This window comes from Magnolia sinica, chromosome 1, assembly GCF_029962835.1.
Source record: "Magnolia sinica isolate HGM2019 chromosome 1, MsV1, whole genome shotgun sequence".
NCBI classification, from domain to species: Eukaryota; Viridiplantae; Streptophyta; class Magnoliopsida; order Magnoliales; family Magnoliaceae; genus Magnolia; species Magnolia sinica.
In genome coordinates, this window is record NC_080573.1 from 97943216 (window position 1) to 97961611 (window position 18396).

General features: G+C 42.1%; 1 protein-coding gene across 1 annotated transcript; it reads left to right on the forward strand.

Moving 5' to 3' along the window:
• The first annotated feature begins 9870 nt into the window (after nt 1–9870).
• On the forward strand, nt 9871–17906 carry LOC131247933 (borneol dehydrogenase, mitochondrial-like). Its single transcript, XM_058247906.1, has 3 exons — nt 9871–10724; nt 17275–17449; nt 17844–17906. Exons 1-3 carry the CDS (start codon nt 9973–9975, stop codon nt 17904–17906), a joined length of 990 nt encoding a protein of 329 aa, XP_058103889.1. The 5' UTR covers nt 9871–9972.
• Nucleotides 17907–18396: the final 490 nt, after the last annotated feature.

The window sequence follows — 18396 nt, forward strand, 5'->3', positions numbered from 1 at the left end:
TATAATGTAAAATATTTCCAAATGAGAGATATGGGCAAATGTGTCAAATTAACATATTTCAGACATTTAAGATGTTTGTTAACAAACAATTTGTTTAAAATTCGATACTTAATTTTTAGACTTCAGCCATAATTATCAAACAAGTTTTTTTACTTCAGATTTCAGATTCAGGCTTTAGATTTCAGATTCAGGCTTCAAATTTCAGATTCGGTCTTTAGACTTCAGATTTAACAAACGGGGCCTAAGTCCGCCTCACTAACTTAAGCATCAGAGGGTCCCCATCTATGATCAATACCCCCGTTGTCCTTCACACATTGTTTGTGGAGAAATTTCCTACTGTACGACCCATATATGGCCCATGAACCTTTTTTAAGCCCACTTGCTTTTACCTTCCAAGAATAAGCCCCAGCTGTACGGACTACTTTTCTCAGGTCGAAAATGCCCCTGCTTTTCCTTCTGGAAGCAGATCAGCTGGTGCTCAAAGACAAGTGCTGACACTCCTTGAACTCCGAGTTATACAAACAGTTCAAAAGAGATCAAAGTTACATGGGCCCCACAGTTATGTATTTATTATATCCACAACGTTCATCCATATTTTGAGATCATTTCGGAGCATTATAAATAAATAAATAAAATCATATCCAAAGATCAACTGGACCACACCACAAAGAGCAGCGGGAAAATTGATTTTCACCGTTAAAAATTTTGTAGGGCCCACCATAACATTTATTTTCCATCCAATCTATTCATAAGGTCACAAAGACCTGGATGAAGAGGAAAAACAAATTTCATAATGATCCCAAACATCTATGACCCCTAAAAGGGTTTCAATGGTAAATGTTCAATCCTCCACTGCCTTTTACAGTGTCTTCCACCTGATAGCTAGATCTGTCTTATTTTTCGTCTCAAGCCTTAATACGAGTTCACCAAATAGATGGACGGTTTGGATATAACACATACCTCATAATGGGACCCACAAAAAGCGGTGGGGATTACAACAGGGAACAAAAAAAAAACCCAGCGAGTCGAGGTCGACCGGGTTGGGACCCAGTCAACCGGGTCAGTGGGATCCCATGGCTATGGATTATAACCGTAGCCATAATCGTAGTGTCGCGGCGGTCTGTGCACCTTTTTTTTCTACACGGAGAACTTTATTCTACCTACATTTTTCTCTAGTACATATTTATATAAATATGTATATATAAGCATATATATATATATATATATGTAAGACCCATATCTTAGCCCGAACTGTTCCGTAGGCTTTGCCGGTCATCCCGGTTGAATTCCGGCCAACCGCGGTCAGTTATCGGCGTTTGCACGCGACTCTGGGATGTGTCCCGTATATCTGAGTCGGCTCGACCCGAGACTTATACCATTGCGACCGCACCGACGCCGCGATTCCAACGCCGCGTCTCGTGCTTCAATGCAACGCTTAGATCATGAGATGTAGCTCGCGCATTGTAATAGCTATGGACCTCACATTTGTAGGGCCCACATATCACAATGGCACCATTTCCTAAGTTGTCATGGGGTGATGTCATCACCCCATGCCAAGTAATAAATGCTTACAAGCAATTATGGCATTTATTTTCCCCATGAGTTAACCCTAGCATTTATGGCCTTACATGAATCAATTACTCTCTCTCTCTCTCTCTTCTTCTTCTTCATTTTTTTCTCCTAGCAAGAGAGAAGGTGAAAACGTCCATGGCAGCCCTCCCATTTCTAGCCACATTTACTTTAGATCCCCTTCAATCCCACCATTAGAAGTCCATCTCCACCGTTGAAGGTGCCTCATTGGAGCTTTGGAGCACTACGGAGGAAAAAGAAGGAAGGTGGGTGCATCTTTAGGGTAAATTTCTCCATTTCTATGAGGTGGGTGCTTCTTTCTCTTTCTTCCCTCTCCCTCTTTCAATACTTTGGTGTGATGATGTAGCTGTGTGGCCCACCCGAATGTAACTCACCTTGGTGTATGTGATGTCCAAGCAGTTCCTCAAATGGATCCCCACGGTCGTCCAAGTGAAATGGGCCCTACTTAACGGTGATGAAAAAAAAAAACATAACTATCCAACGATCAAGTGAGCCACGCCCATGTGGGACCCGCCTTGATGAATATGCAACCGTCTAGCGTCCAGGGACATTGGACGTTATTAGTGAAGTGTGAGGACAGTGGGGTGTGCTAACGTCAAAAAAAAAGGGAAAGAGAAAGAGTGGTTTTGGGTGGGCCACTTCTACAAACCCCACCTTGATTCACTGTTCTAATCCACGCCATCCACCCTGTTCCTTGGCTCATTTTAGGCGTTGAGCCGAAAAATGAGGCCAATCGGATGATCAAGCGGGCCATACCATAGAAATTTGTGTTTTCTTACCGTTCAAGGATGTTAGGACCCACTCTACTGTTTCTTTACACCAAAATGCTCGATTATTAGGCTTGTTGGGTGTGTCTTGGGCCCTAGAATCCATTGGACGGAGTGGATTCTCAATACGTGGGCCCCACATATGAAATATGTGGGAAAACAAAAAAATAAAAATAAAATAAAATAAATGATGCAGCAGCAGCAGGCGCTGCTGCTGTTAGAAGGCCTGCACATAGGCGGACGGACGGACAGGCAGCAGCCCACGGGCCCAGCCATGGGCCCCACCATGATGTCTGTTGATTATCCACACCTTTCATTGGGTGGGCCACTTCCTGAAGAGAGGCCCCTCCGAAATTCGGCTTCATCCATAACTCAGGTGGCCCACACGGTAGTAAACAGTGGGGTTGAGCGTCCGCCATTGAAACCCTTTGGGGGCAGAAGTTTTGGATTGTTCTGAAATTTGTTTTTCCTATTCACCAGGGACCGTGGGACCCACCCTATTCCACGTCATCCACCCATTTGTTAGGCCACACTGTGGTGCGTGTGGAGTGGACCCACCCCACGTGTGGGGCAGCACCGTGATGTGTGTACTGTCCAGGCCCTGGATGGCCTGGACGTTTGATGTATATTATATATATCATATTATATTATATTATAATACATGCTACTATGGTGGGCCCTACGTGGGACCCACCTCTGTTTTGTCTCAACACAAAGAAAAAAAAAAGAAGTGAAAAAAAAAAAGAAAAAGAGAGCCACGTGCTGGTCTCTCTCTCTCTCTCTCTCTCTCTCTCTCTCTCTCTCTCTCTCTCTCTCTCAATGTCGGCTCAAAATTTGGCTCTGCATGTTCAAGAGGACGTTCATGGTACAATCTGCTTCATGCGCCCCACCATGATCTCGTGCATTAGATCAGCACCGTCCAGAGTATCAGAGAGTCTCTGGACAGTGGCCTTCTTCTATATGCCATGTTATATTATAATATAATATATCATATTATATTATATGGTATTATATCATATTATAATATATTATATGATATATGTTATAGTAGGCCACTACGTGGACCGCACCATGATGTGTGTGCTGTATCCCTACTGTCCATCCATTTGATGATTGGCCTCACCATGATGTATGTGATGTATTCCTACTGTCTATCCATTTGGCGATCTTGTCTCCCGGCTTGAGACAAAAAAATAAATAAATAATAAAAATAAATAAATAAATAAGTAAATAAAGCAGATCCAATATCAAGTGGACCACACTATAGAGAACAGTGGGATAAACGCCCACCATTGAAAACCCTTTGGGACTATGGGGCTCTGAACTAGTATGATATTCGTTTTTCCTCTATATCCAGGTCTTTGTAACCTTATGCACAGACTGGATGGAAAATAAAGACTATGGTGGGTCATTGAAATTTAACACCATTGTCATTTGTGGTATGGTCCAAATGATCATTTGGACATGATTCATTTTTATGCTCTTCAATGGTATTTAACGGCGTACTTATGGTATATTGGACTTGGCCTATTTGACTTGGCCCTTTTGATTTGGTCCATTTGAATCGGCCTATTGATCCGGTCTATTTGAATCAGTCCATTTAACTCGCCCTATTTGACTCAACCTATTCGACTCAGCCCATTCGACTCGGCCCATTGGAGCGGCCCATTTATAAGGTCCATCTTGATGTATCTGTGGCCATCCGTTAAGGCCCACCTTGATATATATATATATATATATATATGAGGCCCATTGTAATGTAATTTCGGCCCATATGATGTATTCGAGGCCCATGTGATGTGGCCCGTAGTGATGTGTATTAGGCCTTTGTACAAGGCCATGGGCCCACTTTATGTTCACCTCTATGTGGGCCACTCCTTAGGAGCAATGTTGGTTAAATGTCCACTTTGATGGGCGATGATGGTTGAATGTCTATATTGTGACCTTCCCATAGGCTATGTTCGATCAATCAACAAGGCCAATTATCGTGGCCGATTACCGATTATGATTGTCATGGCCGATTGATCGATTACCGATCGAGGCCGATTATCGTGGCCGATTACCGATTATGATTGTCATGGCCGATTGACCGATTATCGATCGAGGATGATTATCATGGCCGATTACCAATTATGATTGTCATGGCCGATTGACCGATTATCGATCGAGGATGATTATCGTGGCCGATTACCGATTATGATTGTCATGACCGATTGATCGATTACCTATCGAGGCCGATTATCGTGGCCGATTACCGATTATAATTGTTATGGCCGATTGACCGATTATCGATCGAGGATGATTATCGTGGCCGATTACTGATTATGATTGTCATGGCCGATTGACCGATTATCGATCGAGGATGATTATCGTGGCCGATTACCGATTATGATTGTCATGACTGATTGACCGATTATCGATCGAGGATGATTATCATGGCCGATTACCGATTATGATTGTCATGGCCGATTGATCGATTATCGATCGAGGCTAATTATTGTGGCCGATTACCGATTATGATTGTTGTGGTCGATTGACCGATTACCGATCGAGGCTGATTATCGTGGCCGATTACTGATTATGATTGTCATGGCCGATTGACTGATTATCAATCGAGGCTGATTATCGTGGCCGATTGTTGATTATGATTGTCGCGGCCGATTGACCGATTATCGATCAAGGTCAATCATCGTGGCCGATTGTGGATTCTGATTGTGATGTATATTCTGCCCGTGTTTGAGGCCCAATGTAATGTATATGCGGCTAGTATTTGAGGCCTGTTATGATGTGTATTTTGCTCGTGTTTAAAGCCTAATATGATGTATATGAGGCCTATGCGATGAGGCTCATTGGGGTGCATTTGAAGACCAGGCTATGGAGCCCATTATGATGTATGTTAGGCCCATGAGAAAGGCCCATTGTGATGTATTCATGGCCCAAGATGCATGGCCCATTTGATGTATTCGAGACCCATGTGTAGGGCCCACACGTCATGTATTTGAGGCCTATGATCAGGGCCCGCCTAATGTGTATATGTGACCCTTGAGTAAGGCCCACTGTGTTGTATATCAGGCCTTTGTGTGAGGTCGTGGGCCCATTATGTGTTTAGCTCTATGTGAGCCATTCCTTGGGGGCAATGTTGGTTAAATGTCCACATTGTCGAGGTCGATTGTCGATGCCGGTTGTTAACACCGATTATGAGTATGTGATAGTATAGCATCATCACACATGCCCATACGCATCATCTGCATGTTTGTTATGAGATGTGGTTGACCATTGCATATGTCATTGGGCAGGTTGTTATGAGACTCCCCGATAGGCGGAGGTTATCTCACATGAGTGCACGGTATGCATACAATTGATGCATGACTGGATTGTATGACTCATGCATCTTGCATTGTGTGCCCTAGTGACATCAAGGTCGTAGCCTCCACAGACATATTGTGGATGGTCAGATGAGACACCGAAAATGTTTGGTTCTAGCATACGGGCGCCATAGATGTCCCTGAGTGAAAATCCCTAAACCTCCGAGGCCAGGAGACGCCCCAACGTCGAGATCGAGTGGATACATGAGCGCCTGATGCCGAATACCAGGAGGCTGCGTCTCCCACTGTGTGTGGTCGGTTGGGAGGGGGTGTGGCCTTACCCGCCCGAGGGTAGGGGGCATTACTAGGCTGAGTTTGACCAGCTCATGAATGGGTCCACTATCGACATGCCGGATAGGTATTGGCAGACTATTGGCCAGGCGGATAGTGAGGTTTCTTACGCTCACTTGGACTGTGCTGCTAAGAGAGAGACAGTGCCATTTGGAGTGTACAAAACCCCGGTGATGATCCCAGATAGGAACTGTACTGATATGTGGATATAGTGAGCAGGAGTTGCATACTCATTCATGCATTCATTCATTCACTAGTGGTGCGCAACTATTTATTACGTGTGCCCTCACAATGGCCAGGATTTCGGTTGGGGCGCGCGACTAACTTGAGATTAGGAGTTTACCACATTGAGTCTGACTATCCAAATTTAGGTATGGGACTGGTTTGGATAGAAGTCCCTTGTGATGGACCCCATAGCCTGCGATACTACGTAATACCATCCCGACTTCACACTCAAGTATGGTCATTCCATTCGCACCGCATATTGCATGGCATTCGCGGTATACGACATTTTGGGTTATTGTGTCCCTGCATTTGTATGGTCTAGGTATGGCTGACGCTATTTGTGTTACTCATCAGGAATGTATATTGTATTGCACCCTCTGCATCTGATATTTGACTATCTATGATTCCTCGTTTGCATAGTTGTTTTACATTACATATTCTGACATTGATTGACTCATGGACTTGTCTGTATTTTCGCTTACTCTATTATCGTATGATTTATGATCTTGTCAATATTCTGTCTACTATGATAATTCATGCTCTTGTCAGTATTTCTGCTTATTTCGACATTATCCGATTTATAGATTACCAATACTTTCGATATTGTGTGATTTATGATATTGTATCCTCGGCATCTAATATTTGGCTCGCTTTGACTGCTCATTTACATAGTTGATTTGTGTTGTGTACCCTGATATTGTATGATCCATGGACTTGTCAGTACTTTCGCTTAATTTGATTACTCTGATATGGAATACTTGGCACTTACCTTGTGCACACACTTACACCACCCTCTAAGCTTTCTATAAGCTTATGCATGATAGATGCGTGCAGGTGATGTTAGGTTACAGCAATGTTGAGCTTGGAGCGTGCGGCGGTCTTCTGGAGCTTGGTTTTTATTTATGTATTTTCTTCTAGCATTGTACTCAACTGATTATATTAGTGGATATGCGATGATGATGTTGCCTTTGTGAATGAGGTAATCTTGTGGTTATGCTTATTGCGAGTTAAAAAAAAAAATCCTCCTTGTAGGATCCCAGGATCGGAATCTGGCGTATGGACGCTGGGAGCCGAGAATGGGGTACTACGGAGGCTGTCGGCACCGGATTCGACGATCGGGATTCCTGTGAATCCGATTTTCGGGTTTGGGGCGTGACAATATGTATATATATATAATTTCTCCTTTTTTTTTCATTTATTTCTTTATTCATGTAACAAGAATGTCTTTTAAACCAAAATTAGTTACTTGACGAACCATATATGATTTTTGGGTAGGAGAAGCTACTTTAGCTAACCAACATGGTTATTTTCCAAGATTCTATCAGGTCGATGGTTGAAAATCCATTTCATTCACTTCGCGGTCAATTTCATTCATTTCATTAACTTCGCGGTCAATTTCATTCACTTTGCGGTCAAACCTAGTAGAAAGCTCTCATGTGAATGAAAAAAACCATGAGACCCAGTCTGGCACAAATCCGCTATAATAGAAATAATGAAAGTATAATCATCATAAGACCTCTCTAGGATACCCAAATTATATCACCCAAAGGTAGATAACAAGCAATAATTAAAAAAATGAATATCTCACCAACTACGAATTGTAAAAAATTCCTAACACAACCCTTGGAGAAGACAATCAAATAAATCGACATTGTAGATGGACCCTCACAAACCTGGATGTGAAGATTTCGGTAGTAGAAAGCTCTTAATCTTCTTCTTTTACAAAACCCCATTCTCTTCTCGTTTTCCTTTTTTCTCCAAGAAAGAAAAATCCCAATGTTACTCCTAGAACTCTCTCTTAGTACAAAACCATTTTTTCTCATTTTACTTGCTTGGCCAAAAGAACAAAATACCCTTCACACACATGTGGCAAAATAAATTACTTAAGCTCACACATGTGGGTCCCACCTCCACTTGAGTAGGGACCCCAATGAGTATCAATATAGCCCAATCATTTTTATTACCATGGTTAGCATCATATGAAGTGACTTTCAATATGGAAGTGTAGTCAAAGGTGGGCTACATGATGTATTTTCTTGATATATGGTTGAACTTCAAAAGTATGATCAATTGAGACATATCATTTTTCTAGCCACTGATTGGATGTTATGATCATGGGATCCTAGTGAATTTGAGAGGCATGTGCAACCAAAAATCTTGTAGGCCCACCAATCATTATGAAATAAAAGTGTGGATGACATCCATCATGTGGACCAAACAATTGTTAGACTAAAGAGGGGGAGTAAAGTTGTATGATTAGATAAAATAATTTCATATAATTAAATTTTTTGATATAATTAGAATTAAAAATATTACAAAATTCTTCTATTTAATAATGAAAATAAAGATGTTTTCTTATAATCAAATGAGAATATTGCCCCGAATAACTTATCTTGGTTTCTACTTATCAAATAGATAAATTGTATGTTTTGTAAATATCATATTTATTATCTCAATAAATAAATTTTGTTTGGTTTCCATGATCATTTGAGTAATTTTCTATGCCTCTTTTATTAATCTCTCTTTTTCATCTCTCTCTTCTTCCATTTTTTAATTTATTCCATTAAAACCTTTTCCTATTTTTACATATTCATTCGGGTCCACCTTAACCCTATCTTCAATATAATGAATTACTCTTCGTGTGAGCTTACCTTCAACATGGACCATCACCTTATAAGGCCCACCTTTGATGTTGGCTATCCATCATGCGAGGTCATCTTGGATGTGGGTTGTCCACCATGTCAGACATTGGATGCGGATTGTCCATCATGCAAGGCTCACCTTGGATGTAAGCCATTCATCATAAGGGGGTGACCTTTGATGTGGACTGTCTATCACGTGGGGCCCACCATCATTGTTAAGTGAACATCATGTGGGGCCTACCCTCAAAGGCCACCACCCCATCATGTCGAGCCCACCCTTGATGTAGACCGTCCATCATGTAGGCCCCACCTTCGAAGTGGGTCATCGATCATGCAAGCCCTCCCTGGATGTGAGTCATTCATCATTAGTAGCTGACCTTTGATGTGGACCATCTATTATGTGGAGCCTATCTTGATGTGGGTCATCCATCATGTGAAGCCCATCTTTGATATCCACTGCCCATAATGTAGAACCTACCTTTGATGTGGACCATCTATCATGTGGGCCCCACCTTCAAAATAGGTCATTCATCGCATCATATGGGGGTCCACTTTGGATGTGGGCCATTCATTATTAGGGGCCAACCTTTGATATGAATTATCCATCATGTAGTTCCACCTTAATGTGGGTGTGGGGCCTACCTTAGATGTGAACCGTCCATTGTGTGGGTGCCACCTTTGTTGTGGGCCACCCATCTTTTAGGGCAACCTTTGATATGGACCATCCATGGTGTGGAGAGATGAGAAAGAGAAGGTTCAAAAAAGAAATAGAGATAGTAAAATAACAAAGGCTGAAAAGATTTTTATTTTTACTAATGGCTATAATGGCTATTAGTTTAAGTCGATAAATTACTTTTATAGGATGGTTACCAAATTAACTTTTATATAAAAGATAGTTTATTTGCTATCATTCGTATAAAAAAGTTACCTATGATGGTGCATCAAAACAGACTCTTACCATGTAGGATAATATTATTTTATGAAGATAACTAGAAAAATTCGTGAAATTTGATGCAACCAAAGGCGCCCTTGGACAGTAATTGAAATTTCGTTGTAATTTTTCTTACCAAATTTTCTCTTACATCATACATTATGGCCCTGCTTGGTAGACTCGAAGGAAAGGTTGCACTAATAACCGGCGGTGCAAGCGGCATCGGCGCACAGACTGCTAGACTATTCCATCGCCATGGGGCCAAAGTCATCATCGCTGACATCCAGGACGAACTGGGCAACTCGATCAGCAAAGAACTGAGCCCCACAGATACTTCCTTCATCCACTGTGATGTACAGGACGACGCCCATGTCCGCAACGCTGTCGATAGTGCAATCACCAGATTCGGGAAGCTCGACATCATGTTCAACAATGCGGGCACTGTGGAGCCACTCAAGCCAAACATCCTCGATAATGATAAGGCCGACTTCAAGAGGGTCCTCAGCATTAATGTAATGGGCGCCTTCTTGGGCACCAAGCATGCGGCCCGCGTCATGGACCCGGCTCGCCACGGAAGCATGATCATAACCGTCAGCACTTCTTCGGTCTCTGGTGGGGCCACCCCCCATGCGTACACATGCTCCAAGCATGCGGTGGTGGGGCTCATGAAGAATGCCGCTGTTGAGCTTGGTCGGTTCGGCATTCGTGTGAACTGTGTGTCACCATACTTGGTGGCGACACCATTAGTTAAGAACTTCTACGAGGCAGAGGATGAACCGAATCTCTACTCAAACCTTAAGGGGGTTGTGCTGAAGGCAGAAGACATTGCTGAAGCTGTCCTTTTCTTAGGCAGTGATGAGTATGTGAGGGGGCACAACCTCATAGTGGATGGAGGTTTCACCATCACTAATCTGTGGGATCTAATCTATATGCGGAATAGGCCCACGGATCTGTCTGTGCATGGGACATGGCGATCAGGGGTCGGATAGCTTACCTAGCTGAGACGCCGCCATGGAAGCCGGATAAGAATACTAGAAAACCTGTAGAGCTTAGGATCTTCCTCTCCTTCACACCCTTTCTGCAAATCAGTAGATGGGACTCGAATTTATGCTATGGTGTAGGATTGGGGACCCAGCTCTCTTTTATAGAGTCTGTGGAGAGGGAGTTTGAAACCCATCACAACTCTCTCTCCCATGCTCCACGTTGTAGCATCCTAGTTCAACTCAAACTGCTGTCTGCGTAAGACAGCTATAGCATTCCAGCCTTACGCAGATAGACTGCGTAGCACATCACCTGAAGTGGGGCCCACTGGTCTACTCAATCATCCAGTCCAACTGTATAACAATCCAGACCGTTGATCAGTGAGGCCCACTAAATAGAGTTCTTACATTCTCCCACTTGGGCCTCATTGAGCAATGTCAATGATAGTCATGTATATAATAATTTTGTAAACAAGTTTTGATATTTTAAGAAAATATCTAAATGGTTAACCAATGAAAACAATTGGACAGTATGAGTAATGCTATTCAATCTGGTCCATCAAGACAGTCAGTATCGAAACGCGGTAGTCATCACAACATTTAATTTAGGCGAAGTGAGTCTAAGCGCGATCACAAATACTTTCAATCTTAACGACATAGATCACGAACTAGGAAATGTGGTATAAGGATTACACACTTTAGTGTGATAATATGTGCCTATCCTTAAGAGGTCCTGAAGCTTTTTCATGTCTCCAACGAGACACAACTATAGTTCCACTTATTCAAAATTTGCGCATATATATAAATAAGCAGAAATAAATCTTTATATCAAAATCATCCAAACAAACTGTATAAAACGAGATCTCTAAGTGTCTGTGAAAATCAAAGTACGCTCAACTCCCACTAATTGAAAACATCTGTGGGATCAATGACTCCCATGGATGTTACATGCTCCTGAAATGGCGTGATAGGGAGCCCTTTAGTGAGCGGATCTGCAATCATCTGCTTAGTGCCGATGAATTCCACGGACACTTGATGATTCTGAACTCTTTCCTTTACAACAAGATACTTGATGTCGATATGCCTCGACCTTGACGAATGCTTGTTGTTACTAGAGAAGGAAATAGCAGCCGAATTATCGCAAAATATTCTCAACGGTTTCGGGATATGCTCCAGTACCCGCAAACCTGAGAAGAAACTCTGTAACCATAGTGCCTGATTAGATGCCTCATGACAAGCAATAAATTCAGCTTCCATAGTGGATGAGGCTGTGGTAGATTGTTTCACGCTTTTCCACGACACAACTCCTCCCACCATCATGAAGATGTATCCTGAAGTAGACTTCTTAGTATCGACGCAGCCTGCGAAGTCTGCATCTGAATATCCGATCAACTCCAACTGATCAGACCTTCTGTATGTGAGTCCGAAGTCTTTTGTTCTCTGAAGATACCGTAATACTTTCTTTGCAGCTATCCAATGTTGCATTCCTGGATTAGATAGATATCTTCCCAACATTCCAGTGACAAAGGCAATGTCCGGTCGCGTACAGACTTGAGCATACATGATGCTTCCTACTACTGATGCGTACGGAAATTCTTTCATTCGATTCTTTTCTAAATCATTCTTTGGACACTGAAATAAACCAAATTTGTCGCCCTTCACAATGGGGGACTTTCCTGAAGCACAATTTTGCATGCCATACCTTTCGAGTACCCTAGCAATATAGGTCCTCTGTGACAAGCTGAGCAGTCCAAGTGTTCTGTCACGGCGAATCTCAATGCCAATGACATAAGAAGCTTCACCAAGGTCTTTCATTTCAAACTTTTGAGATAAAAATTTCTTGGTGTCGCTCAACATCCTGGTATCACTGCTAGCTAACAGAATGTCATCAACATACAAAATCATCATAACGAACTTACTCCCACTGGTTTTAATGTAGATGCATTCATCTGCAGTGTTTTCTACAAAGCCATATGAAGAAATTACTTCATGAAACTTAAGGTACCACTGTCGCGATGCCTGTTTCAACCTATAGATGGATTTCTTAAGTTTGCAAACCAAATGTTCTGTGCCAGTAGCTACAAAACCTTCAGGCTGCAACATGTACACATTCTCATTTAGATCCCCATTGAGAAATGCAGTCTTTACATCCATCTGATGTAACTCTAAATCCATATGAGCTACAAGAGCCATTATGATCCTGAATGAGTCTTTCTTTGATACTGGTGAGAAAGTCTCCTTAAAGTCAATGCCCTCACGTTGGTTAAAACCCTTGGCAACAAGTCTGGCTTTATATCGTTCGACATTACCTTTGGAGTCCCGTTTGGTTTTAAATATCCATTTACAACCAATCGGCCTTATTCCAGTGGGTAACTCTACAAGATCCCATACTTTATTGTCCTGCATGGATTTCAACTCATCTTTCATGGCATTAAACCAACGAGAAGGATCAGCACTTTGTTTAACTTGTGTAAAGGATTCAGGATCCTTTTCCACCCCTATGTCAAAGTCGTGTTCCTGTAAGTATACGATGTAATCGTCTCGATTTACAGGCCTTCTCTCTCTTTCAGATCTTCTTAATGGTTCAGCTTGTTGGGTCTGATCTTGATTTTCCTCATCAGTGGTTTGTATATGAGGTTCTACGTGGTGCTCTGCAGTGACTGCAGAATCGACTGCATCATTAATATCCACGTGATCTGGATTGACTATGACAAGAGTCACAGTCCTTTGTTCCTCAAATACAAAATTTCTTATGTTCGTGCTCCCACTGTTTTCAGTGTCCTCAATGAATCTGGCATTCCCAGTCTCAACAATCCTGATGGAGTGGGAAGGACAGTAGAATCGATAGCCTTTTGATCTTTCTGGGTATCCAATGAAGAAACAACTTATGGTTCTAGGATCAAGCTTCTTTTCATGCGGGTTATAAATTTTGGCCTCAGCAGAACAACCCCAAACATGTAGATATCGGAGACTTGGTTTTCTCCCATTCCACAACTCAAAAGGAGTTTTGCTTACTGCTTTGCTGGGAACCCTGTTTAATATATGAACTGCGATTTTGATCGCATCACCCCACAGAGATTCTGGCAATGTTGAATTGCTGACCATACTTCGCACCATATCCATAAGGGTGCGATTACGTCTCTCAGCAACTCCATTCTGCTCTGGAGTACCAGGCATAGTGTACTGAGCAACAATGCCACAATCCTGTAGGTATTTAGCGAATGGCCCTGGATTGCATCCTGATTCGTCATATCTGCCATAGTATTCACCACCACGGTCAGATCTGACAACTTTAATTCTCTTATCGAGTTGATTTTCAACCCCGGCTTTATAGATTTTAAAAGCATCCAGGGCATCTGATTTCTCACTGATAAGGTATAGGTACCCAAAGCAAGAGTAGTCATCTATAAAGGTAATGAAATATTTGTGGCCACTCCATGAGGCTGTAGGGAATGGTCCACAGATATCTGTATGTATAACCTCTAATAGATCTACACTCCTGGTTGCACCTTTCTTTCTCGTTCTAGTCTGTTTGCCTTTTATGCAATCAATGCATACTTTATAATCAGAGAAGTCTAGAGAATGCAAAATTCCTTCTCGCACAAGCCTGTCTATTCTCTCACGAGATATATGGCATAGCCGCCTGTGCCACAACATGGAGGAATTCTCATAGTCTAGTCTTCGCTTAGATCCCACTACATTTCCATGCAAGGTATTAATATTATAGATGTGAGAGGCAATCAAGTCTAACTGGTATAAGTTGTTTACTAAAGAGCCGGTTCCAACTTTAATCGAATTAAAGTAAATACTAAAACTTTTATTTCCAAAGTGGAACGAATATCCCAACTTATCCAAACAGGAAATTGAAACTAAATTGCGCCTTATAGACGGCACACAGAATGTATTAACTAAATTCAAAAAATGACCAGACTTCAACTTAAGCCTATAGACTCCTATTGCCTCCACGTCAACTTTGACACCATTGCCTACATATACTGAGCGCTCCGCATCAGTTGGTGGCCTGGCCTGTAGTAATTCCTGCATAGAAGTGCATATGTGAATAGTAGTTCCTGAATCTATCCACCAGGAATCTACTGACACATCGGTCAGATTAGATTCAAAACAGACAAGAACAGAATGATTACCTTTCTTTATGAGCCAATCCTTAAAACCTTCGCAGTCTTTCTTTAGATGACCCGTCTTTTTACAAAAGTAGCACGGCTTGCCTTTTACCCGTTTGCGTTTAGATCCATTTCCAGATTGATTCTCATGGTTTCCAGATGGAGGACTAGAGAATCCATTATTAGAACCTTGTTTCCTCTTCTTTCTACCTTTATTCCCTTGCCCATGCCCTTGTCCTGAAGTCACCATATTAACATTTTGAACCTTTATCATCTGTCTGATCCTGTCTTCTTCTTGGACGCACTGAGTGATGAGTTCATCCAATGTCCACATGTCCTTCAGAGTGTTATAGTTTACCAGGAACGTGCCGAATTGGGGAGGTAGGTTGTTCATGATCAAATGAACCAGTTGATCATCAGTGAGTACAAGCCCTAGAGCACGGATCTTAGAAACAACTTCGATCTGCTCTACAATGTATTCACGGATGTTGCCTTTTCCATCGTAGGATGAGCGAGTTAATTTATTCAGAAGAATGCCTACTTCAGATTTATCAGATTTCTTGAATCGTTTTCCCATTTCAGTTAGGAAAACTTTAGCCTTATCTGTTTCAGGCATGACACCCTTCATTGATTCAGAAATTGAATATTTAATGACTTTCAGGCATGTATCATTTGATCTAAACCATGCAACCCATCTATTATATTCAGCTTCAGTAGCATTATCAGATGGCTTTGGCGGTTCTGGTGTTATCAGGGCAAGATCTAATTGAAGACAGCCCAGTACAACTTCAATGGCGTTCTTCCATTGAGTATAATTAGACCCATTTAAGGCAGGAACTTGATGCGTATTAGTTGGAATTGAGACTGAAATATAAGAGATACACATATACTCACATTAGTTCATAGTTTCACAAAGCAATTTAGTGAATGTAAATAAATATCAAGCAAAGTTAATTAATTCAGTTGCTAAGGGAGGCATCAACTGAATCATTTAGGATGACAATGGGCCCAACCATCTCATCCTGGTGAGAATCTGTTACATCATCATCATTCCTCCTGTGGGAGGTAATAACAACATGTTAGTGATCCTCCTGAACATGAAGCTAAGTGATGTAAGTCATGTAAATCTGAGACACTCAACACCTGTGGGTGAGATGAGTCTTTCAGTTTTACATTACCAGCACCATTTACTTCACCCGTTCACTCGACTGCCAAACGGTAATCGTTTGTGTTTTCGCTACCGTACGCATAAAGACGTGAACGCAACTGTATGCAATCCTACTTATCCCGATGTTGCAAGTCTGTACTTGTAAAATTTTCATCGATTGAGGTCACTATGGTGGCTAACACAACCGAATCCAAAAAAACTACAAATATAGACTTTAGGATTGCTATTATAATCCTGCCTCTCTATGGATTATATCTTAATTAGTCCGATGCGGCCTATAAGTTAGTTGGTACTGACCCTTTTTTTTTGTTGGAAATAAAGGAACCTTAAAGTGAAACAAATGGAAAAGTTTCACACCATATATTCCAATGGTCCATATTAACTCTTAAGGATGGGTGATGGGCCAATAATAGGGCCGAATCAGGACTCTGTATGATCTAGTCATCATCAATGAGTATTACAATTCTAGCTTTGACACTCACACGATAGACGGTTGGTATGAAACAATTCAGATGGATGGTTAGATCCTTACATTAATGTCCATAAGATGGACATGTTATATCCAATACTTAAGATCCACATGTGAAAGTTTCATATTCTTTATCGTCCATTTAGTGAGTGGTCCAAATTATTTACTCATTATAAACTAAACAGATAACTCAGATATAGGAAGCGGATATCAAACTTGGCCCTAAAGGGAAGGCCCAAACATTAGTTTAAGTATCCAACATGCGCTAAATATGGGTTGCATATGGACAAGCTATATGCTTTAATCAGGCCATGATATATCAAATGAATGTAAACTGGATGGTTCAAAACGATGAGTCCATATGCATGAGGCCCACTAGCGGCATGGGAAACATGGTTGTGTGGCGAGGATATACTTAATGGGCCCGTATCCGTGTCAAGCCCAAGATTTGGACATAGGTGATACCCGTTTGCGGGTCCACAAGCGGATCCGAATCAGCACAATCGGGTCCACTAACCCGATGGAATTTTTGGGCAAGAGAACTACTGTTCTCGACTAAAAAGGGTAGCATGCCCTATTTCGAGCAGTGACAGACAGAGAGAGAGAGCGAGTTGCCCTCGCTGTCCGTCCAACGAACGGAGATGGAGACGGAGCTCCTCTCTAATCCCCAGCCGTTTTCGACTTACTGCATGCAGCGACTGAAGAGATTGGGATGAAATCCCCAGCCGCAGTAGATGCATTCACAGTCAGACGAAAGCTGAGCTGCTGACATCTTCCACAGTGCCGATCAAGATGGCACTACCATCTCCGATGAAGGTTATCGCGGCTGACGGTGTTTCTGTATGCGAAAGCTGTCGGAGGTGGAATGGAAATCCACGTCTGCCTCCACTGAGGATACAGGTAAGGGTATATGAAATCCCCAATTTGGGATAATCGAATGCGAATCCAAGTTCTGCATTCTGGAATCTGAAAACCCTAAATAGATGTGGGTTTCGTATTTCCAGATTACCCTAATTACTGGATCCAGATTTGGAGATTCGAATCTAAATCTCTAATAAGTCTGATTTCAGAATCCAGGGATTCGAAAATTCCCAATCTCAACTTGATTTTGGGGTTGCAGATATGAAATCCCCAATTTGAGATTTGGGATTTGAAATCCCTAATTTATCTGATTTGGGGATCCAAATCTGAAAACCCTAATTACCTGATTTGGGGATTCCAAATCTGAAAACCCTATATTTTATTCAGGTCTGAATTCCGGGAAAAATCCCTAATAGTTGATTTCTGAATTCAGGGAAAAATCCCTGATTTCAACTGTTCCAGGAATTCGAAAATCTCTGATGCTGATGTGAGATGACTGAATATGATCTTCCATACCTATGCACAGATGGCTCTGATACCAACTGTGGGATCTGATCTATATGCGGAATAGGCCCACGGATCTGTCTGTGCATGGGACATGGCGATCAGGGGTCGGATAGCTTACCTAGCTGAGACGCCGCCATGGAAGCCGGATAAGAATACCAGAAAACCTGTAGAGCTTAGGATCTTCCTCTCCTTCACACCCTTTCTGCAAATCAGTAGATGGGACTCGAATTTATGCTATGGTGTAGGATTGGGGACCCAACTCTCTTTTATAGAGTCTGTGGAGAGGGAGTTTGAAACCCATCACAACTCTCTCTCCTATGCTCCACATTGTAGCATCCTAGTTCAACTCAAACTGCTGTCTGCGTAAGACAGCTATAGCATTCCAGCCCTAGTACGCAGAGCTGCGCAGATAGACTGCGCAGCGCATCACCTGAAGTGGGGCCCACTGGTCTACTCAATCATCCAGTCCAACTGTATAA